Raw genomic sequence first — 24,379 nt, forward strand, 5'->3', positions numbered from 1 at the left:
CCCGGCGCGCCGCTGCCTCCGCGCTAGGCCTTCTTGCACTTGCCCTTCTTCTCGCGCTGCTGGAACTTGCGCAGCCGCCGCGCCCACGTGTCCCGCCATTGGATCACCAGGCTGCTCTTGTCCGCCACGATGCCGCTCTGGTCGGGCGAGTCCTCCGCGTTGCCCAGGAGCAGGTACTTCTTGAGGGGCTTGATTTTGGGACACTTGCAGGCGATGTCCCGCGAGCGGATCCACAGGCTCTGGTCACCGCGGCGGATGCGGCTCGTGCCCTGCTTGTACACGGAGATGATGTTCACCGTGAACTTCCACCAGTCCCCCGCTTTATCCGCCTTCAGGATGTGGATCTGGACCGCTGCAAGGAAGCACAGTCGGGCTAGTGCGCCACGGGCCGAGAGCGCCACCTGGGCCCCCCCATTCCACCCCCTGGTTCCTGTGGCCCCGCCCCCCCCCCCCCCGCCCTCCTCGAGCCGAGGATGGGGCAGCCCACCTGACGGCGAAGGAAGACGAGACCCACAGTTGGAAAGTGCACAGGGTACCCCACTGGGGGACGCGTGGGTGGTGCGGGAGGCTGTGGAAACCCACCTGCTGACGCCTGGACCGGGGCCGCTACTCCAACGAGCCTCACCCGGTGCCCAGCTTGAAGCTGCCACCCAGCAATGCCTTTGAGCACAAGCCCCCTCTGGGTCCAGGAAGGCCAGGAGAAGCTTACAGGAACTGACCGCCCGTCCTCCCAGCCCTCTGGGCAGAGTCAGCCTGCCCAGGACAGGTGTCCTCTGTGAGAGCAGTGGGGGCCACTCCTCACAGGCTGGGCGGGATCCCCTCTCAACCTTCCGCCATGGCTCTTCCAAAGGCTCCAGTCATTTAACATCGAGCCTCAGGACCAGACGCACCACCTTGCCCTTGACCCAATCTCAGAAAACCATAATGGGATCTCGGTGCCAGTGCCGAGTACCGTGAACCTGTCCTTCCAGGTGGCCGTAGTCCCCTTCCAGAGTCCAGGGTCCTCTGGATGCCCACCTCCCATGCCCGCCAAGCTGCCTCCCCCCTCCTGACCCTTCCCAATTATCCCCCGCTCCTGATTCTCTGCCAGTATTTCTTCCTCTCGTACAGGGGTGCCCCACCAGAGCCTGCAGCAGAATCCCCTGGAGGGCCTGTCAAACACACAGTGCCTCACCCCAGAGTGTCTGATTCCATGGAACTGTTCCAGCCCCCCCAGAGCCTGCCTCTCTCACAAAATGCCAGCTGGTGCTGACACTGCTGCTGCAGGAAATACACTTGACCCTAGGAAGTGTTAATAAAGGTCATTTCTGCGTGACATTAGGTATTATAAAAGTAGGAAGAAATGGCTTTGTAAAGAAAAAGTGGGCAGGGGAGAGCTGGGCTCAAACACGTTGGTGAAATTCTGGGTTAACCAAAGTCAAGAGGTTTCCTGACTGCAGGACTTTTCAGAGCCTTCAATCTACAAAGTGTGTATGTGTGTGTGTGTGTGTGTACGCATGTATGTTGGTTTCCCAAACAAAGGTGATGGCAGACCTCTCTGGCTAGCACATCTCAGGTTAGCAGAGCCCTGTGGGGTCCATCTGGGGAACTACTGGGGGGACGTACAGTCATTCCAGGGGATAAAGGGAGGGGGTCTTTGTGCACTAACCCATCAAGGAAAACCTGGTCATCTTCCCCATCCCCATGGTCAGAACAGAGGACATCCCCCTTGCGGAGCCCACTGGCCACCCCTGCACCCTTCACCTTTGGACCAGGCTGAAAACTGCCCTGGCAGGTGAGTGGGCCTGAGCCGTTCTGGAAAAGCAGCAGCAGATGACAGCTGAGGAAACCGAGTCACCGGCAGGCTCAGCCTCTCCGGCAGCCACGAGGACATGTCCCCAGGGAATACCGATCGGCCACCCCCTGCCCACCTACGGCTCGGCCGGGCGTCCCGTGCTGGCCAGCCTCTCTCCGGGTCTGCCACCGTCACCACCCCCGGGGGCCCCGTGCCCCCCTTCCATCCCCGCGCTCAGCCCAGGACGACGGGCAGGTTCAGGGACAGCTGGGCTCAGGGGAGCAGCGAACACCACCCCACTCATCTTCTGGGGCGAGGGAAGTGGCAGATTTTCCCAGATTTTCATTTCAGCTGTTCCTGGACATCCTGAACTTTGCACTCCAGTGTGAGGGCTCCAAAGAATGGCTGCCATGGCAACCGTTTCCATGTTTTCGTCACCAAGGGACTCAACACTCAGTGTGAACTCCGAGGTGGGGTGGGGAGCCCTCCAGCCTGCAGAAGTGGCTGGGCCGTGTGTTTGACTGTGCAGACGGGGGTCACCGTGGCAACTGAGTGCCCCTCGGCTAGGCGACGGGGGAGCCAGCGTCCCTGAGAACCCCGGTTTCCTCTCCGTAGGACTGAGCTGAATACACAATAAGCCTCCCTCAGGATGCCACTGTTTCCCTGTGTGCGACCGCAGACCCCTGGCCCGTCCACGCTGGCCCCCGCCACCACCCCCCGCCAGCCGGGGGACCCTGGAGAACGCGGCTGTGATCCCAGGCACTGAGCGTCTGCTGGTGTTACAGGCTGAGCTGTGTCTCCCAGATTCATATGATGCAGAGCTAACCCCCCACCCCCGTTTGTCGGAGAGGGATGGTGCTCGGAGACAAGGTCTTAACAGAGATAATTAAGACAGAGTTATTGGGGGCGGGGGGACGGCTAATCCAGTATGACTGGTGTCCTCGTGAGGAGAGGAGATCAGGACACAGACGCACGAAGAAAGACCCCACGAGGACACAGCGGGAAGACGGCCGCCAGCCGGCCAAGGAGAGAGGCCTCAGGAGAAGCCAGGCCTGCAGACTCCCTGGATCTCGGGCTCCCGGCCTCCAGAACAGTGAGACGATACATTTCCGTTGTTTAAGCTCAGTCCGTGGTACTCGCTTCTGCAGCCCTGGTGAGGGGTCCCAGCTGTGCTAAGGACAGGCCAGAGAGAGCTGGCTGGACAAGGTCAGGCCTCGGGCTGGCCCTCCGGGCCCCCAGGGACCCTTCTTTGTCCCCAGAGCTGCAACAATGCGGTCCTTCATGGAGCAGGAGACCCTGCCCCACCTCTCCTGGTCTGGAGTCTCCCTCCCCTCAAGGAATTCCCTGGAACAACGGGCAGGGCATCCAAAGCGGCTGCCCACCCCACCCGTACTGGCCGGGCCTGAAGGGGATCCGCTTAGCACTGAGGACGCAGCCCAAAGCGGGACCCAGCCCCGGACACCTCGCCGTCCCCGAGAATCTGGGGGCCAAAGCAGTGGACACGGGTCCTCCTCCGACCCCAGGAGCTCCCTGGCCTTGCGGTGGGACAGCACGGGGCGGGGGCGGGGGCGGGGGAGGGTGGCGGGAGGATGCATGTGATCATGCTGGAAAACATCCACAGTTCCGCTGCCCTTGGCGACGCCTCCGCACATTACACAGCCCACCAAGTATGAGCCGCACACGCAGCGCACGGGCCAAGTCCCTGCAGCACATATACAGCTGAAAATATTCAAAATACACACTGAAACGGTGACCTCAGGCAGACCTCCGCACGCCCAGGAGCGCACCAGGCACAGCCCAGCGCCAGGCCCGCCGGCCCTGCTGGCCGGGAGCCCGGAAAGACTGGGGTCTCCCAGCCCCCCCCCCACCCGCCCCCGCCGAGGCACTGCCCCACTGGGACGCCAGGCACAGCAGCCATGGGCAGCCCTGCCCGCCCAAGGACCTCGGTCCCTGAGGCTGTGCCCCTGACGCCCACATGACACTCACTCCCGGCCAATTAGCCTCAGCCCTCAGGACGCCTAAGCCCCCGCCGTCTGTGCACCGATGTCCTCAACTGACCTCAACGAGGACAGGATGGGGGGGATCCGGTGAGGATCCCTCATCGTGCAGTCAGGAACGAGAGAGATGGGATTAGCCCCGGAAAGGCAGACGGTGAGATCAGTCTGGGACGCTAAGAGGCGTGCTGGGACCAGCCGGCAGGAAGAGGGACCGAGCCGCAAAGCCACAGTGGTCCTTCTCGGAGGCAGATGCTGGCTGGGAGGGGGAGCCTGGCCCCCACGCTGCTGGTGCCTCGGGCCCCTCTGTAAGCGATGCGCGGCCGCATCCCTGGGTCCACACCGCCAACGCCCTCCCTTACTCTGGGAGCTACACCCACAGAATGCGGGCTGAGGCTGGGCAACAGTTGCTAGTAAGCTGCTGTGCTCGTCGCTTGGAGCCCTGCTCTCTGCGCAGACAAAAGCAGGCATCGGGGTGTGGGACCCGGAGCCCGCGAGGCGGGATGGGTGAGGGCGGCTCTGGAAAGCCCAACCGAGCTGGGGCACCCGCGGGCTGCAGAGTGGAACAGATGCCCATGGAAAAGCAAGGAGAGAGCTCACAGGCTCCGGGGAGCCGGGAGCTGGCCCCCCACGCCCCGGGCCTACAGGCCGGGCTGCACTTTGTCTCCCGGCCTTGGAGTCCCGGAATGCCCCACGTCTGCAGCCAGCAGCCGAACTCCGCGAGCAAGGCTGCGAGCAAGGCGGGGCCGCGGCCACCCCATGAGCAATGCCGGGGCTCACAGGAAGGACCTAGTAGCCACCGGGGCCGGGCTGTGATGACTGACTTCTTTTCTAATTCAAGCCTGTTGCTGGGCGGGCAGGGGCACGCACCTCCCCATCCCGTGACTCCAAGGGGCGAGAGGGGGACTGGGGGCCAGGCCCGGGCCCCTTGGCTGGAGTCAGCAGTAACAGCCGTGGCCAGAGTCGAGCTGGTCTGGCCAAGGGGCGGGGGGCCAGCCCTGGGGGTCCTCTCGGCTGGGTGGGGGCATCCAGGCCATGGTGCTGGCTGTCCACGTGTCCTTCTATAGGAGCAGACCTCGGCCGTCCTTCCCAGAGCTCCCCGACTTCCGCAGGGTCCCAACGCGAGGAGATTCTCAGGCCACCAGAAGCAATCTACGAAGTAGGACGCTCCAGGTCCTGTGCTTGGGTTCCTCCAAAGGGGGCCCCGCTGCCCTAGGGCAGGCAGCCTTGTTCGTCATCCCAAGCCTCGCTCCCTGGCTCCAGTCCTGGCCCAGGAGACTCACAGCCTGTCAGCTCTGGACCCTCGGAGGACCCGTCCTCCCGGCATAGCAGGAAGTAGCTCCAAGCTGACTTATGTCCCTGCTTGCAGGTTTGGGGGACCTCCTGCTGGCATCAAAGCTCCCTCCCGGCCTGGGCCAGGTTCTAGGAAAGCTCTTTCCTCAGCACAGGGCATATAGTAGTTGCTCATTCATCTGCTGGGGGAAGGGCTCTGGGGGAGGGCTCCAGGGGATGGGGCTTTGGTGGAGGGCTCTGGGGGATGGGGCTTGGGGGGAGGGGCTCTGGTGGAGGGCTCTGGGGATGGGGTTCCAGGGCAGGGGGCTCTGGGGGAGGGGCTCCGGGAGAGGGGTTCTGGGGCAGGGGCTCTGGGGGATGGGGCTCTGGGGGATGGGGCTCCGGGGGATGGGGCTCTGGGGGAGAGGGCTGTCAGCCATCTTTCTCTACCCACCAGCCTTGAGCCCTGGGACACCTCTGCGGGGAGGCTTCCTGCCGGCTGGAGGTCTCCTGGATTTATGGACTGCTCGGGGTGGGCCCCCAAGTGCGTCCCAGCAGCTGCCCCTCCCAGGGAGGCTTGGGTGGCCAGCCCCGGGCCTCCCCGCCTCCCAGCCATACCTTCCTGTTGGGCCAGTCCAGCCAGGGAAGGCTTGTCACCCATCTGTCTCCTAGACAGCAGCCAGGACGAACGGGGGAGGACACTAACCCCACAGAAACCATTAAAACCATGCAGCCCCATAAATCTCCTGGTATAGAAAGTGTGTCATGAGCTGCAGCTGCTTTTATAAAATGCAGCTCTGACCACATGTTTCCCAGGCCCCCGTGAAGGTAAGAAGCCGCCGAGTACAGCCAAGTCCTGTTCTCAGAGATGCTGACCCGCCAGCGGGGGCTGGAGCAAGCGTGCAGGGTCGGGGGCGCGGGGCATCTGGGCGGGCCGACGCACCCTCGATGAGGTGTCACCGCCTCCCCCATGAAATGAGGTGGAGAGCTGGAGGCTGGCTGTGGCCAGGGCAGGTCACCAGCCACAGCCACCCGCAAGGTCCTCAGGCTTCCCGGGGCTGCCCCCTCCTGCGGCATCCGCACATTGACGTGAAGGCTGCCTCGGTTTTCCCTGCCTGCCCTGGTGCTGAGGCTCCCTTCTTGGGAGAGAAGAGGGGGTCAGGTGCCTGGGACCATCTGATTGCACGGGGGTCCCCGGAGGAGGAGGGAACGTCCAGAGATCTGGGAATCGGAGAGCCAAAATCTGGGAGCCCCGTGCCCTGGGAAGCGGTCCCAGTCTTGCCTGGCCATCTGCACCCACCCCCCCCCCCCCACCCCCCCCCCCCCCCCCCCCCACCCACACACACACCCCACCCTCACAAGTGCGAAGGGGTCGGGAGACTGGCTGCCCTGCCTGGAGAGAGGCTCAGGCAGGAGAGTGACCTGAGCCCTGCCTGCTCGGTGGGGCCCCCTCTCCCAGGCAGGGGAACCCCCCGTCCCCCATCCCCTATCCCTCACCCGCGGCGTGGCCACAGCTCCAGAGTCATCCGGAAGGATGGCCTCACACAGCCTTGGGAGACGCCCAACTCCCCAAACGCACCTCCCAGCGCCCCCTGAGGGCAATGGTGAGGGGGGGCCTGGCGCTGGGAAACACCCCGCCCCCCCACGAAAGGCCCGGCAATGAGCACCGCCCCGGCCAGTGCGTCTGTGGGACCCTGGCCTCCGAAGCAGGGGAAGGCAAGAGGGCCGACCTCCCCTAATCTGGCCTCGGTCCAGGCCCCTCATCATCCCCTGGTCCCTCCGGGACCTGCGGCCTCCAGGACTCACAGAAAACTTGGCGCACAGGGTGCTTCTGGCCACAAACTGACAGCTGCCCCACAGTGGGGGTGTGGCCTATCGGGCCCCCCAACACAGCCCAGTTCCCCATTAAGCCCTCTGCCTCCAGCAAGCCCCTCCTCAAGAGCGGGAGCTCAAAGGGCAGCCCCCGCCCCCCGCCCAGCTGGAGCCGGGAGCGGGGCATCCAGCAATCACTGGGCCTGTCGTGCACTTGCACACCGGGCACCCTTGGCACACCACGCCGGGCTCCCGCTCCCACGGCACCCCGCGCCTGAAGGACGGAACCTGCTTCCCCAAGAAAACCGGAAGACGGGGCCTCGGGCCCTGAAACAGCAAGCAGGCAGGGCCCAGCACAACACCAGGGTCCCAGGGCTGCTCCCGAGCCGGCCAAGTTCGCCTCGGGGAGTCGAGCGGGCGTCTGTGAGCTTGGAAGGGTGTTCCCGGTCCCACGCCTCGCGTCCCGCAGCCGGCCCTCGGGGCTGGTGGCTGGTGGCTGGGGCCTGGCTCCACCTCCCATCCCGGCCGGGCCGTACGCAGGCAGGTGCTGGAAGATGACAGGGCAGGCCTTGGGCAGGAAGCCCCAGGACGGTGACCGGCGTGCTGGGGACCTCAGTGCCAAAGGCACTAAGCCCAGCGGAGGGGCAGTGTCAGAGCCACCCCACGGTGGGGAAATGTCCAGCTGAGACGAACACTGGTACGGAAAATGCCGTGACCCTGGAGACAGGCCCCTGGTGAGCAGAAGACGGGTCTACCCCTCGAGGGTGTCCCCGGCCCCAACTCGGCCCCAGCAATCCAGGCACCTTGGACAGATCCCTCCTCCCACCCCTCTGAGCCTCCGCATCCCCATCTGTGAAATGGGAGGAGAGAGGAGACACCTTACATTAACCAGCCTTCCCCAGCCAGCCCTCCTTCCTAAAAACCGGTGCTCAGAGGAGAAGAGACTGTGAGAAGAGAAAATGGAGGGAAGCTCCAGGGAGGGCGAGATGCGGCCGGGAGCAGCCCCAGCCGCCCGGAGGCCCCTCTGGAGCTCAGCACTCTGCGGGCGGCTGCGGGGGCGGGGAGGGTAGTGCTGGGAGCCCAGAGCTGGGGACTCCCTGGGGACAGAGAGTCACCTTGCTGGGAAGGGCCGCAGGAGACCAGGCATTGCAGCACCCTGCGGGATCAGGGCCTCCTCTCAAGCTGTCCCTGGGGCCCGTGGGCCCTCCCTGCCCAACCTGGTGGTCACCCGCATTCCTCGACCTCCGCCTGCCTCATGCGGACCCCGCTCCGCATCTGGCCTCCATATGGGGCTGGCGCTCTGGGGGTGGGGAGGAGAGGAGGTCACATCTGGCTGGGGAAATCGGAGGATGCCCACGGGGCCAGTGACTCCCAGGGAAGGGTCAGTGAGCCTCTGAAACACCAGGCCACGTGCGGCCAGCATCTGTGTCCCGCTCCCTGGAACAGCGGGTGATGCCTTGGGGGCCGGAGTGGCGTCTCCCAGCCTCGGCCGGGGGCCCTGCCAACTGCCTGGCTCCCCAGGAAGCTCTCCCTTTGGGGATCAGCCCCCCGGGTGCTCCTCTAACACGTGTACCCACACCCAAGCCCCGAGATCACAGGACGTTGCAGACACAGGAACTCTGGTTCTAGGACGGGGTCGGTAACCCGTCCGGCTCTCTGAACTTCAAGGGTTTGACCCTGATCACGGGAACAGCTACTGAACTCAAGGTCGAGAAAAGGAAGGGGAAGGGGTGTAAAGAGGCAGAGATGCCATCATTTGCTGAGGGGCCCCGTGTCGCTGGAACTGGTCAGGCAAACGGAAGCCCGAGGTGGGAGACTCGTCCCCGACCCCATCTGATTTCCAGCCTGAGCAGCTAGACCAGAGCCAGGCTCAGCCACAGTGTCCCCAGCGTCCCCCCTACACACGCCTTCGTGGCCAGCTTGGGCGCCCCCCCACCCCATCACGAATCCGCCCGTGACCTGCCTCCCCGACACCGCCATGCCCACCACCGGCACCCCCTGCCCACCCCACCGGCTCCGTCCATCACACCGGCTCCGTCATCTCCAACAGTCACCCCAACACCACTGTGACGCCTCCCGCTGCTTCCCCAGGAGCGGAGAGTCAAGGATCCTGTGGGGAAACCAGTTCTAGAGCCTTCGAAGGGACTGCTGCGCCCACTCCGGGCCGCCCAAGGCTCAGCGCCCTGGCAGCACAGGGGACAAACCTCTCGGGCTCTGGAGTCCCTGGCCTCCAGCATCTTACCTCATTGTGACACAGCGTATCAGGGCGGGGAACAAAATTCCCTCCGTCCCAGGTGTTCAGTGAGGACGGGAGAGGGGAGGTGTGAGGTGTCCCATTGGGGGCCTGGCGAGGCCGCTCCTCTCCTGGGCTTCCGCGTCCCCCGGGGGACCCAGGGCACACCTGGGGGTGCTGATGCCAGTCAGAGGCCCACTGAGGTCCCAGACCCTCTTCGGCCACGGGGCCCCCCAGAAAGCAGGAGTGTGGACAGGCACGCGCACGCGCACAACCCGAGAGCCCGGTCCCTCCCCACAGGTGCCAACGGTGTCCCCTTTGGAGCCGTACCTCAGAAGCCATCCTTGCGGGATCTCAGGAGGAATCCTGGACCCAAACCGTCTTGTGGGAAGCATTCTGATTTTTCCATCTGCTGGTGCCAAACGTCTTTCAACAAAGGGGGTGACTAATAAACACTTCTGGGAACGAATAATTTTTCCAAGAACTGGCAAAAGTGAGATGATCTCACCTTTCAGAATGTGAGCTGTCTCCCCCCCCCCTCCCCCCCGCCCGCCCCACTAGCCTCTCCCCTGCCTCCCAGGCCTCCACCCCTGCCCCCAGCCTGTTTCCACTTCTGTGCCCGACGCCTTTCTCCCTCTGCCCGGGAGCCTTGCTCTGCCCTGTGAGCGCCAGCTACCGGGGCTCCCTCCTCCAGGAAGCCCTCCTGGAGAACGGGCCACACCCCGCTTGTGCCCACCTCAGGCTGGACGCTGCCCACACGTCCACCCTCCGTGCTCTCATCTGTGTGCCCGTCTCCCCTCCTCGACTGCAAGCTCCTTGAGGGCTGAGCCTGGGTCTCCTCCCGGTTAAGCTCAGAGCCCAGGACAGGATGGGGCACACAGCAGGTGCTCGGTGGGTGTGCAAAGAGGGGATGGCGGCGGGACTTCCCAGGCTGCGGTGAGCACACGTACGCACGTGAGCCTTCTCGCACACACACCACGCTGTCAGAGGAGCGCACATACTCTCGCACACACGGTCGCACAGGCACTCGCACGAGCAAACCCACATGCTGTCACACACGCACCCTTTCACGTGCACACATACATGCCTGCTCACATGCACCATGCACTCACACCGATGTGCACACGCATATGAGCACACCCACGCACGTTATCACATGTACACTCACACACATGCACACGCGGGAATACATGTGCACATGCGCCTATACGGTCATACTTGCACACCTACACACCCACATGCTGTCACACACTCATGCGTGCACTCACAGGAGCCCACTCACACACATGCCCACACTCACACACACACACAAGCATACACGCACATGCTCAGTCACACGAGCACACCCACAATGCTATCACACATGTACTCGCGTGTGCACACTCACGGGCTGTCACACACACTTTTGCACACATGTATGCCCACTCGCACCACACATGCACACCGACATGTGATCACATGAGCACACACGCTCACACACTATCACACAAACAGCCACAAAGCTCTCACACAAACACACACATGTCCACCCACAGGAAAACACACCCACATGCTGTCACACGGGTGCAGTTGTACTTGCCACTTGCACACCCACATGCTGTCACACACTCGTGTACACTCACAGAAGCACACTCATGCCCACACACACATGCACACATGCACACCCGCATACCCGCACGGTCATACAAGCACACCTGCACACGCACACCCTCACGTGCACACTCACATGCCGTCCCGCGTGCACACTCACACACGGTGTCATACGAGCACGCTCACACCGTCACGTGCACACTCACAGTCCCGCGTGCACTCGCACACACGGCGTCACACATGCACACACACGCACCGTCACAGTGCACACACATGCTGTCCCACGTGCGCACACACGGTGTCACACGAGCACGCTCACACAAAGGCCCGTCCCGCCCGGGCTGGGTGGTCCCGGGGACCCGGCAGGGATGCCAAGACACCGGTCGATAACGGAAACTGTCTTCTGCGAACCGAACCACCGTCCCTCACCGAGCCGGGCGCTGGCGCCTTCTCAAGCATTTGCAAGGTGAGCCGGGTCCCCCTAGAGGGCGGCAGAGGGCTGGGGTGGCCCAGGAGAGGTGGGCGGAGGTGACCCCTGCCCCGAGGAGATGACACCTGGCGCAGCGGGCCGCCATCTGGTCTCATCTAGAAGGGCATCGTGTCCCCTTGACGACACCTGCATCTGACAGACTTGGAGCCTGAGGCCCAGGCTGCCGAGACTCCTGTCCAAAGTCCCCCAGCAAGTCGGGAACCGGTGCCTCCAGATCCCGGGCGGGTGCCCCCTTCCGTGCCCGGATGTGAGGGGCGTGGCTGGCGGACTCAGCCCCGAGGCCCGACCCGACCCCACGCCTTCTCGCTTTCCGCGGCGCCCACCCCAGCCCTACCCACGTGGGGCCCCCTCGTGTCAGGAACGTGCCCGAGACGACACAGGGCAGGACCGGCACAGCCCAAGCCAGCCACTGATCATTTCTCACCGCCCTGTTCCCCGCCCCCCCCCTTCCGTCCGCTGCCCAGGTCAGCGGGGTCCCAGATCCACGACCTCTGGCACGAAGAAGGGGGTCTGGGGCCTGCTTGTCACCTGGCGGGGGCGGCAAACGGAGGTACTAATTAGCAGCTTCTGGAACACCCCGTGCGCTGGCTGGAAGCGAAGGAAACGCGTTTTCTAATTGGCTCCCTGCCGGGTGTCAGTCCGAGAGGACGCGGCCCCTCAGAGGCCCGCTCCCCAGTCCTCCCCGGCCCCCGCGGCTGCTCTGCCGGCCTCACCTATCCGCCTATCCCCAGGTCGGGTCCCTCCTGCTCCTCGTGCCCCCGGGCTGGCCCAGGTCTACCCCGGGGAGGGGAGGGATGCCCCCCACTCGCACTTTATCCGGGGCTCTACGGTCCCAGCAGAATACAAGGAAGATTCTCTACAGAAGTCCTGCAATCCAATCACGAGACCTACCCACAGCCTCAGAGCACCCGTGCGCCCCCTGCACCCACCCCTGTGGGCACCACTCACTGCTTCTGGAACAAGCCTCTCCCCGACGGCCTGACGCCCACCCTGCTGGGCTCTTGGAGACCCTCCCCCTGCAATTCCATCTCCTGACACATCTTTGTCCTGCCTGCTGCCTGACCACGCAGGCCTGGATGCTAAGCTGGGGTGGGGACTGCTCCCCAGCTTTTAGGTGACCCCAAGGGAATCAGGGTCAGTCTTGGGGACCAGAAGCCCTCCAGGATCTTTGGGGAACAGGAGGGGACAGTGCCAGTCCGGGCCTCGAGCCAACAGGCTCTGGGGAACGGTCAGGAGGACATAAAGGCAGGCGGCACGACAGCGTCAGAGATCGTCGGCTCCCCGAGGGGACGCCCCACTTCTCTCCTGCCTCTGCTGCCCCTCAAATGTCACCCAGCGGCAGAACCGCGGGTGCCCAGGCAGCGAGTGTGGGGCAGGAGGTGGGTTGGCCTCCGTGAAGTCTTGCAAGGGTGGGCCCGCTGGGCTGTTCCTCACCCCTCCCGGCCTTGGGGCAGGACCCGGGTGAGGCTAAAGGTGATTCGAGAGCGGCCGCCCAGGGCAGGCCATTGTGGACCGAGCAGGACAGGCCTCCGTGGGCAAGACACCCGCCAGCTGGGTGACACGAGGGGACTGAAGCCAGCCGCCTTTGACACCACTGCTCTCGGATGATCCATGGGGAGCCAGGGGCTGGCAGGAAGGCGAGGGTTGGGCGGAGGGGTGGGGGGCGGATGGCAGAAGGAATCCCACCTTCCACACCCCCAGAAAAGATGTCCCTGCCGCCCGGGTGCCACGGCAGGTGCGGGGCTTCTGGAGTGCGGTGGGGCCCTCTGGGTTTAGAAAAAGAGGCTGTGCGGCCTGCCTGCTGGTAGGGGACAGGAGACCACTGAGGGGGACTAGGGTCCCTTGGAACATCACAGGTCAGGGAGGCAGAATCCAACATAGTAAGGAGAGAACAAAGTGGGGCCGAGTCAGATAAAACCAGGTGGAAAACAGGAGCTGTCCCGGGAATGTTTTTAAAAAGTCTAATTGTTCTTCCTTTACTTTGCGGCGAGAACAGGGGCTGTGGGCCAACACCTCACGGGACCGCCTGGCCCTTCCCTTCCTCCCTGTCCAGTTCTGGGCAGGTGCGGGGGCACAAGGCTCTTCTCTATGACCCCGGGCTCTCTGGGCCTGCGGAGACAGCCCGTGCTTGTCCCCAAGCCTGGGAACACAACGGAACCCTTGGGCCTTCCGGCCTGAGGCCTCATCTCTCAGAAGAGCGCCTGGACCCCAGCAGAGGCAGGATGCTTCTGGCGGAGAGGACGCGACCCAACCCGGGGCCCCTCCTTGTGGTCGTCACCAGGGCTCAGAGACGACTCAGGGCCCAGATCCTTTACCCTTAAACCATCTCAAAGTCTGTTATTTTCCGGGGGGAAGGCAGACGTTCCTGCGGGCACTGTCGAGGGGCTTTGGGGAAGGTACTGTGGGCCCCAGAAGGGTCTGGAACGGGGATCCCCACGGCCTGATCACGTCTGAGCCAGGCGGCCTGAGTCACTGGGATCCTGCTCTGGGCTCCAGTGTGGGGTGTGCACGCGGGTGCGTGTGGGCGTGTGGACAGACGCTTTCTCGGAGGAAAAAGCAAGTTTTACGAGTTCTCAATATTCCTTTGGGTTCCCTCGGGCCTCCTCATTCATTCGTTATGCTAAAAGGTCCCGACCACCATCCTTATCAAAGAAGAAAAAAAACACAAAAAAGGGGTTGGTTCAAATGGCCGACCCAGGTAAGACCCAGGTAAGACCTGGCTGGACGCCCTTGGGTCGGGGAGGGACGGACCAAGGTTCTCTTCCACCTGCTCTGCTCCCTTCCTCCCCTCCCCTCCTGCCCAACTGCCTGCCGACCAGCAGACGACACCCCTCCCGGGGAGCCCGTCAGGCACCCAGCCCTGTGCTGGCTGCTTGTAGACACAGCCAGCAGGTGCACGGCCTTCATGCTGCACACAAGGAAACGGAGGCTCAGAGAAGCAAGTGATGCGTCCCGGGTTCTACGGAAGGATTGGGGGCAGACCTGGGAAGCTGCACAGGCGTGAGGAGCCAGAGCAGGGCTGGGGGCCGGGGGGACAGGGCTGCCGAGGCCTCGGATGGGGAACTCGCCTCCAAGAGGCCGACTGCAGAGGGACAGACGGGACTGGGCAACACCCAGCGGGAGCGCGGAGGGTGGACCGTCCGTGCAGGAGGCGGCGGCCCAGCCCCCGTCCAAATGGGCCGGGCCCACCAGCCTGGGGGGAGGCCCGGACGGTGGAAGCCACACCGGGCCCGGGTTCAGGACCACTCGGGCCCGCATCCAGGCGGCAGTGACCTCCCGGCCGGGTGACGGGGGCCTCGGCCGCCCACACGGATGCCCGGCTCTCTGCACAGGGGCCTTCCTCAGCTGTGCCCGCAGATGCTCCTGGGACTTCTGTCCACCGGGCCGGCTCTGAAGTGCCCCCCAGCTCGCTGTGCACATCTGCCCGGGGGCCCTGGGGGCTTCCTCGCCTCCGGCGGCCTCCCCGACTGCTTCCCACCCACCGTGACCACAGTCAGGCCTCGCCCCTGCATCACGTGGTGTCTGGCCAGCACAGGCCCCCAGCCAGCACAGACGCGCTCAGGTAGCGGAAACCACAAACCCGGCTCCCGACCACAGGGAGAAGGGGTGCGGGGAGCATGGCCTGGAGTGAGTGACAGGCTGAGTCGCCCCTTCCCGCCGAAAGGGGCCTCACGGCTCGAGTGACAGGGCACCTGCACGGGGCTCCTGGGGCCGCCAGCCCCAAAGCTCCCGGCTGCAAAACCCCTTTGGTGACCCCCGCAGCTGCGTTCAAAGTTCAGGTACATCAGAACTGTCAGCACACCCTTTAAAATGCAGATTCCCAGGTCCACCTCAGCCCTGCAGGGTCGACCCCTGGAAGGAAGAGGCTTCAGAAATACGAGTTTTAGGGGCGCCTGGGTGGCTCGGTCGGCTCAGCATCAGACTCTTGATCTCGGCTCAGGTCACACTCTCATGGTTCATGAGTTCAAGCCCCACATTGGGCTCTGTGCTGACAGCGCACAGCCTGATTCGGATTCTCTCTCTCCCTCTCTCTCTGACCCTGCCCCACTCCGTCTCTCTCTCTCTCTCTCTCTCAAAATAAATAAAAACTTAATTTAAAAAAAAGGAATAGGAGTTTTACACCCTTGGAGCTCCCACCGCCTTTCCTGAAGAGCCCCACTTTGAGCACCGGAGGGAGACTCAAGTTGGAAGCCCACAGAATGGATGAGGGCACCGAAAACCAGAGAGGTAAAGCGACTAGTCTGAGGCCACACAGCAGCCCCCCCTCCCCACCTCCGGGACAGAGTGAAGACCAGAGGCCAGACTGGGCATCCCAGCCGCAGGGGAGCCCCACTGGCCCGGATGCCAGATTCTCCTCCCTGCCAGGTAGAGAACCCAGCCCTCGCACCCCGCGGCCCCTCCCGCCCCACGGCCCCTTGCCTCCGAGGACCCAAGTGGAAGAGGTGACAAGCCCGTTGGGCGTGGGATGCCACCAGCCGGGCCCCTGGCCGGTCACAGGGACTCCACGACCAGCACGCAGCCTGGACCACGTGCAACCGAGCCCCACTCCCGGCTGGTCACGTGGCCCCGCTGTCCCCGCCAGACAAGGGGACTCACACTCACCATAGTCCTTCCTGCAGTACTTTTTCATGTTAATCTTCAGCTTCCCTTTCGAGGCCTTGCAGTAGGAATCGCAGTCTGCAGGGGAGGGAGAGCACAGACAAAACCTAATTAGGCTGGCAATGAATAGGCTGCAGGCCGAGTGGGAGGCCTGCCTCCCCAGATACCCAGAGGCCTGCGATACCCTCGGGCCGAGCGGGCGGCCATTCAGGGCAGGCCCGGCCTTCTGAAGAGGCGCCTGGGACAAAGGCCCCCCCCCCCCCCCCCCGCCCCGGGCCGACCCACCCCCCTGGGGCCTGACGAATCCCTCCTCCGCTGCCCGCAGCCCCCCTCGGCCTCCATGAGGGATGCGGGGGGCTCTCGTATTGTGCCACCCAGGGCTTCTGAGCGCCACACAGATTCCCCCCACCCGGTTCTTAAGACACAACTGGAGCCTGATTAAAGCCGATAGAGGCCTCATTGTCACCCCGTGCCCTGGGCCTGTGTCAGGCGCTGGCTTTCATGGCGCGGGGCCTCTGGCTGGGGTCAGACCCCAACAAAAGAGGTCACGGAGGAAATTAGCAGCCCATGAAGCATTAGAAAGCCCCTTTGGTGTCCACTCTACTGGAGTGTGCAAATAGAATGTTCCACGAAGAAGAGTTCAGTTCTAATGGGCCCTACTGCTGAGAGCCAGGGCTGCTGGGCCTGCGACCGCCGGGTATCGCTTCGGGGGCTTCCCGGAGCCGGAGCGCGAGCCAGGCGCGACGTGCGGGGCCCTGGGGCCTGCCGAGATCCAGCCTGCTTCTCCCCCGGGGGCGGCCTCTGTCCACCCGAAGCAAACCTCCAGCCTCGGCCCAACCACGCCCTCTCCCCCACCAGCTCTTCCCGCTCCGGTGATGCGATTCCTTTGCTGGATCCGCGTGTGATGTGACACCCTCATTAGCGCGACGGCCAGCCCAGCCCAGAGGGGCCCAAGAAGTCGCCCCGGCCCGCCCTGCACCACCGGCCGATGGGTCTCGCTCAGTTCTTTGATACGTGGGTGATACTCCCTTCCGGCAGATAAGAAACCCAGGACTACCCGCCCGGTGCATCTTGGAGAGCCGGTGCCCCGGCTGGGCCTCAGACTCAGATCTGAGATGCTGCTCGATTACTGCACTAGGTTATGCCGAGCAGTGTCTCTGCAAACCAACGGATTCCCTCAAAAGTGGGCCGTTAACGCTCAGAGCTGGGGACGCACACACCGCTGGTGGGGAAGCGGGCTGGGGGCTTGGACGGCCCAGCCTGGTCTAGGAACAGACACAGCATCGGGCAGTGGATGTGAGCTGGGCACGTGTGTCCTGGTGACGGGCGAGGAGAAGGGGGCTACAAAGGTCACATACACACAAAGAGGTGACCGCCCCAGGAACAGGTGCCATCCCTCACTCTGCAGAGGGGAACACCAAGGCCAAGGTGGGGGTGAGCAATGATTTGTGTGGGGGCACAGAACAAAGCGAGAGCAGCAAATCAGGCCTCCCAGTGCATCTGCCCCCCTGCCCCCATCATGGCTCCGATAGGCAGAAGAGAATATTCAGAGATTTCCCGAAATTTCCTGAGATTTCGCTAAAGTCAGCCTCTGGCCCCATGGGAGGTGGATGCCTCCTTCCAAGTTCTGGAATTCACTGACTGGTGCCTCGGTTGAAGGAAAAACAGCTCCATCCCACTGCCCTGAGGACCATGGGCCTGGCAGCCCCCTGCCCCCTCCTGAACCAACTTCCTGGGGCACCTGTTTGGGTACCAGTCTCAGGAAATGGGGGAGAAAAGCAGCCCCTCCTCCTGCTGCCCTGTGGTCTGAGTCCTTGGACCTGAGCCCTCGCCCACCCGCTGGGAGGCCCCACCCACCCCCCAGGATGCCCCGCCCACCTGCCAGGAGGCCCCCCCCATGGCCAGAGGGCACCTGTCGGGATGCTCCGCCCACTCTCCAGGAGGCCCCGCCCACCTGCCAGGAGGCCCCCCCCCCCACCAGCCAGAGGGCACCTGTCAGGATGCTCCACCCACTCTCCTGGAGGCCCCGCCCACCTGCCAGGAGGCCCCGCCCAGGAGCACCAGAGGCCCTAAGTGCTGGCTGGCTGGTGACCGCAGCAGGGGCCTCTCGGGACGCAGGATCTGGGTTGTCCAGACACAGCAGCCTGCATTCTGTGGCCAAGCCCGAGAGGTCAATGTGAGGTGATGGTGGCCCGAACGCACACATCAGTGGCACTGGCACCATGACCACCACAGCACACTTCACCCGTGGGAACGGCTGCTCTTGGCCACATCTCCGCCAGCTCAGGGACAGATGACGCTCAGGGCAAAGCCACCACTGCGTCTGAACCCGGGTTGTGCGTAAGTCCTTGCGGTCCTGAGCGAGCTGGCTCGAGTCCCTCCCTGCCCTCTCCACTGAGGGAAGCGAATTGGAATACGAGCAGGGCTGGGTGACGTTATTCCTGGGGCAGCCTTGAATCCACTCTCGTCGCTTCCTTATTATTTTTACGAAGGTCGAACGTCGTTGGCCCGCGTCAGGGCTTGCATTCCAGTCTGCAGGAAATGCCCCACACCCTGCCTCCCCGGCACCAGGGCCAGACACACCCCCTCCGTCTCAGCCCGGGGCACACAGCCCAGGCAGTCAGCGCTAGTCCCACCTGAAAGCCAGGAAGGTTCCAGAGCATCCGCCACAAGTCAGCCCGGCACCGTGGGGCTGGAGGGATGGTGGCCGGACCCCGCGACAACCTCCCGTGACACCTTCGGCCCTGGCGCCCTCCTGTCCCTCCTGGTAACATCCACAGCTCCTCCCTCCGGGGCCAAGAATCCACCTGGCACAGAAACCGTCTTAGAACGTGTGGCGTGCATCCCTGCCTAGTGAGACCCTGCTTGACAAAGCCTCGGTGGGTCCCCGTGACTATCGAGACCCAGCACCTCAATGGCAGCCCCTCAACATTACCAACGAGGCATGAGGTGTGAGCCCTCAGCCCTGACAATTAGCCGCCTTTTAGAGATGAGGCAGTCTAGCTGGAAAACTCCTGCTAGTCACACCCCGGTGGTTCCCCACCCGGGGCCCTAGGGGATGGAATTACCCAGAAGCTTTAAGAAACACTGATGTCTGAGTCCCACTCCCAAGACGTTCTGATTTCACTGGTTTAGGGGGCATGTCCCGGATTTTAAGTTTTTATTTATTTATTTATTTATTTATTTATTTATTTATTTAGAGAGAGCGAGCGAGCGAGCAGGGGAGGGGCAGAGAGAGAAGGAGAGAGAGAAGAATCCCAAGCAGGCTCCTAGCTGTCAATGCAGAGCTGGATGCGGGGCTTGAACTCATGAACTGTGAGATCGTGACCGGAGCTGAAATCAAGAGTCGGGTGCTTAGCCAACGAAGCCACCTAGGTGCCCCTGCATGTCCTGAGTTTTAATTTTTTTAATGTTTATTTTATTTTTGAGAGAGACAGAGAGACAGAGCATGAGTGGGAGAAGGAGAGAGAGAGAGAGAGACGGAGACACAGAATCCAAAGTAGGCTCCAGGCTCCGGGCTGTCAGCACAGCCCCCGACGTGGGGCTTGAACCCACGAACCATGAGATCATGACCTGAGCTGAAGTTGGACACGTAACTGACTGAACCACCCAGGTGCCCCTGTCCTGATTTTTTAAGTTCCCCAGGTGAGTCTGATGCGCGGCCAGGGTCCTAGGAGTCACTCCTGGAACTAACTATAGGTGTGGAAGGTAGGGCCAGGGTGCCCAGGGCACCCAGACTGGCAGAGGAAAGGCCCAGAGACGTGGTTGTTGACTCAAAGTGGAGGGCGCTCACGTAGAGCGCCTGCCCTTACCAGGCACTGGTAAGCATTTACAGTTGTATCTGTTTTCACTTTGGTGTGTGAGTTGTGGGGTGAGAGCAGGGGTCCTATGTCTTTCCTTCTGGTCCACCAGAAACACCTCTTTTTTTTTTTAATTTTTAAAAAAATTTATTATTTTTGAGAGAGAGAGAATGCACGTGTGAGCAGGGAAGGGGGAGACAGAGCATCTGAAGCGGGCCCTCTGCTGTCGTCAGCATAGAGCCTGACATGGGGCTCGAACTCACGAACCGCGAGATCACGACCTGAGCTGAAGCCAGACGCTTAACCGACTGGGCCACCCCAGTGCCCCCATCAGAAACACTCCTTAGGTCAGTGTGCCCGTTGTCAAAAAACGTTCCCTATCCCCTTCAGAGTTGCCGGTTCCGATTTGGTTGTGGGCTAGGAATGCAAAGACCAAGACCGTTAGAAGTGTGCAGAAAACACGGGTAACCCGGCTTCGAATGAGGGAAACGGAACACTCTCCTTTGGGTAAAGTGAATAACACCCGGAACACGGACACCGTGGCAGCTCTCTGGCTGCTTGTGCACTCCTTGTTTGGGTTGTATTCCAGAGAATTGAGGTCACTGGACAAGTGGTCCCTGGATAGGGAAAATGTTCCTGCACTTCCTTCTTTGATCAGATGCACACACAGCTAAGGAGCCTGCTGCGGGACGGACAAGCCACAGCTTTTACACGACGCAGTCCCGACTCCTTCAAAATGGCACATCTACCGGGCAGCTCCCGTGGAGCCTCTCTCCTTATTTTGTTCCAAAATAGCTGTAAAGACGAGGGGGGGGGGGGGGCAGAAATTCACGCTAACGCCAAAAACTAAACTGATAGATGACCCAATGTTGGAATCTGGGAGCAATCTTTATTAATTAAAGGCAGATGGTGGTGAAACAAGCAAAACCTGTCCCAGGTTTTACCTCGAGACGCAGCCTTTTGTCTGATGAACAGAAAAGATCTTGAAAAAAAAGAGAGGACACAGAGGCAAAACCACCAGAAAACAAAGGGGCAGGAAGTGGGTGGGGGCATCGGCGGCGGTTCCCTCCTCCAGGGAGAGGATTCTTTTTTTTTTTTTTAATGTTTTATACATTTTTGAGAGAGAGCGCGCGCGCACGCGGCTGAGGAGCAGGGAGAGAGAGGGAGAGAGAATCCCAACCAGACTCCACACCGTCAGTGCAGAGCCCCATGTGGAGCTCGAACTCATGATCCGTGAGATCACGACTGGACCCAAAGTCAAGAGTGGGATGCCCAACCGACTGAGCCGCCTAGGCACCTCTGAACTTGCATTTTTATCAAGATCACTAGTGCAGAGAATGAGGAGACCAGGCAGTGCAGACAGCAGGATACCATCTCTACAGAGCAAAAGTGAATTGAGGGAAAATGCTGGTAGGACCCGGGGAGCAGGGAGGGAGCTGCAGGCATTCCCCCTGCCATCCAGCTTGGAGCTGAGATGAGAATCCGTCTGTCACGCCAGTAGAGGGATCTGCAAATTTTTTCTTTTTGCAAAGTGCCAAACAGCAAATATCATCGGCTTTGCAGGCCATACGGTCTCTCTCACACGTATTCAAACTCTGTCACCACGGCTTCAAAACAGACACAGATGACATGTAACTGAATGGGCATGGCAGGCTAAAAAAGATCTAAAAAGGCACCACCTCTATGCAATTGGACAAGAAAGCCATAAGGGAAGACCACTTGAGCTGAAGAGACTGTACCATACAATAGTACACAGAGTGTGACACAGGAGAGAAAGAACTGGGAAAACCAAAACCGAAGCCAAAACCTAAAAACTCAGGAGCACCGTTAAAAATCCACTTTGGCGGCTGGTGAGATCGAGCCCCATGTCGGACTCTGTGCGGATGGCACGGAGCCTGCTTCGGATTCTCCCTCTCCTTCTCTCTGCTGTGCTCCCCTGCTTGTGCTCTCTCTCTCAATAAACAAACAAACAAACAAACAAACATAAAAAACCCTCCTTTGGAAGCAGGAAAAAGAAATCATACTGGAGAAACCTGATTCAGACACAGAGAGAATAAACCAGAGAGACACTCGTGAATTCTAGAGGAAAAGGATAAAGACACAGAAACCACAAAAGAGAAAGTGGTAAGGATATAAGAGAGACAGTGGAACGGGAGACAGTGCAGCAGAAGTCAAGTGGAACAGAAACAAGAATCAAAGATTGGGCTCTTGAGCTAAAGGCAGACCTACATACACACAGGGAGAAGGTTCATGGATGTTTTGGGAAAACACCAAGGAAAAGACACCAACACTCAGACATGTCTCTGCACGACATACAAAATACCAGGATGAGAGAAAATTCTATACGGATGAAAAATCAACAACAAGAAGCCGGCCAGATGACCATGGAACAATGCTCATAGGAGGAGGGAAAAGTCTGTTGGTCTAGGATTTTTATACCCAGCTAGACTGTCTCGTATGTGTGCACACCACAAAGAACAGAAGGCATTCTTCAGTGTGAAAGATCCCAGACAATATTCCAATCACATATCCTTTTTTGAGGGAGATACTCGAGAATGTTTTCCAAACAACCATGAAATGAATCAAAAGTAAGAGTTTAAGAGGGGGAAGTCTTGGTGAGCCTTGATGAGATTGTACAGTATGAATGTGCCGGTGATGGGCTCTGAAACCAGCCCTTGTGGACATTTCATATTTGGTTCTAAAACTGAAGGCAAATACCAAAATAATTTTAAAAAGTTTTTTAATGGTTATTATTTATTTTTGAGAGAGAGAGACCGAGTGCAAGCAGGGGAGAGGCTGGGACAGAGGGAGACACAGAATCCAAAGCAGGCTCTAGGCTCTGAGCTGTTAGCACAGAACTGGATGTGGGGCTTGAACTCACAAACTACAAGATCATGACCTGAGCCGAAGTCAGATGCTTAACCAACTGAGCCACCCAGGCACCCCTCAAAATAATTTTTAAATTTTTGAAAGGGAACATCAGTGAATGAGTATATATAAGGACATACACGTATGAATAACGATAAAGCGTAGCCTGAAATTTTAGATCATATTAACAAAGACTAAGCAGTAGAATGGGGTGGGGATACAATTCTTAGTCTTAAGTAGGTAAAAATTAAGAGATGCTGTTTCATGTTTGACTCTAACAAATAAAAGCCATTAGATCAAATAGTGCTTTCAAAAAACTCAAAGGCAACCACAAAACACCAGAGAATACGGGAAATATGTTATAGGTAATATGGGGGCGCCTGTCTGGTGAGGTCAGTAGAGCATGTGACTTTTTTTTTTAAGTTTATTTATTTATTTTGAGAAAGAGAGAGACCAAGCAGGGGAGGGGCAGAGAGAGAGGGAGAGAGAATCCCAAGCAGGCGCCGCACTGTCAATGCAGAGCCCGATGAGGAGCTCAATTTTACGAACGATGAGACCGTGACCTAAGCTGAAATCAAGAGTTGGACGTTTAACCAACCGAACCGCCCAGGTGTACCAAGCACGAGGCTCTTGATCTCATGGTTGTGAGTTCGAGCACCACATCGGGTGCAGAGATTACTTTAAAAAAATTTTTTTTAATAATTATGGGGGGGGGGCAGAAAGAGAGAGTCCCAAGCAGGCTCTGCACCATCAGCACAGAGACAGATGAGGGGCTCGAACTCCCAAACCATGAGATTCTGACCTGAGCTGAAATCAAAAGTCAGTCACTCAACTGACTGAGCCACCCAGGCACCCCTGAAGCAGTTTGTTTTCAAAGCTTACAACACTGAAAGAAGAAGCTGTAAGCGTCTTTACGGAAGTTATGTTCATCACTAAGTAACAAAGAAGTTCGCCCAGTAATAAAAATGGAGGGAATGTCCTGTGTGGGATAATATCTTATTGAAATATATTAACCAAAAGGTATTAGCAGCACACAAAGGAACGGACAGACACATAAGCAGTAAAAGGATGCTAAATTAATTCCAAAAGAGCTGGAAATGTACAGGCCACATTTCCCAACCGCATCGTAATAAACAGGACTTATTCCTAAACAGAAAACAATGAAAACAAATGCACTCGATTCTAGAAGTTAGAAAGTGAGCAAAACAACATCTGAAGGGAGCTGGGGGAAAAGATTAACAACAGAAGTAGAAGGCAGGGGGACAGAATAGCAGAAAAACTCACAAGATGCAAACACTCCCAAGAAATGACTCTCAGGAAAGCCCCCGAACCAATAAACTCCAGCAAAAAGAAAAACAACAAAAAACAAAACAAACAAGCAAAAACCCAAAACAACAACAACAACAACAACAACAATAAACCAAGCAAACGAAGACCAGGCAAAACACTGTCAGGTCTAATTATGAATTAAGAGAGAAACCTCAGATACGCTTCAGGAACTAATAAGGGAATCGGTACAACCCACGGTCTAAAGAACGTTTTACAAAGTAGAGAGCTACCATAGACAGCTTTAGGCTGAAATCTTGGACACTGAATGAAAGGCGTTGCTTTGTAGGAAAACGTCAACGACCAAGTCGGACTAAAGAAGAGAGAACTCATCTTCAGAAAACCCTGGATCCGATGCTACTTGATCTGGGGCAGAAACACAGAAAAAGGTGGAAATCGGTGAGCAGGACCGTGTGGAAGTCCCTAAAATCGATCATTTTTCAACTTAAAAAAAAAAAAAAAAAAAAGGGAAAAGCAGTGTCCTACTCGTTCGACGCTGAAATAAAAACCAGCAGGAGCGCGTGCACCCACAGACCCTGCAGACCAGCTGACTGATCTCGTTCAGCAGCCGACCCCGCGTTTTGTGCCCGGCACAAATGACTCTCAGGAAAGAGGGTCCCG

The 24,379-nt window shown here is 59.8% G+C and overlaps 1 protein-coding gene across 1 annotated transcript in view; it reads right to left on the reverse strand.

Moving 5' to 3' along the window:
* Positions 1-6: 6 nt before the first annotated feature.
* The window catches only part of NTN1 (netrin 1), a 170,019-nt gene continuing 145,646 nt past the window's right edge, over positions 7-24,379 (reverse strand). Inside the window, exons 5-6 of the mRNA XM_040453214.1 lie at positions 15,768-15,842; positions 7-352 (exon numbers count right to left, since the gene is read on the reverse strand). Coding sequence (XP_040309148.1) covers positions 24-352; positions 15,768-15,842 — 404 coding nt within the window. The 3' untranslated portion in view covers positions 7-23. The remainder of the gene's footprint in view (positions 353-15,767; positions 15,843-24,379) is intronic.

The sequence above is a fragment of the Herpailurus yagouaroundi genome, unplaced genomic scaffold (genome assembly GCF_014898765.1).
Source record: "Herpailurus yagouaroundi ecotype Mexico unplaced genomic scaffold, PumYag 208, whole genome shotgun sequence".
In the NCBI taxonomy this organism is placed as follows: Eukaryota; Metazoa; Chordata; class Mammalia; order Carnivora; family Felidae; genus Herpailurus; species Herpailurus yagouaroundi.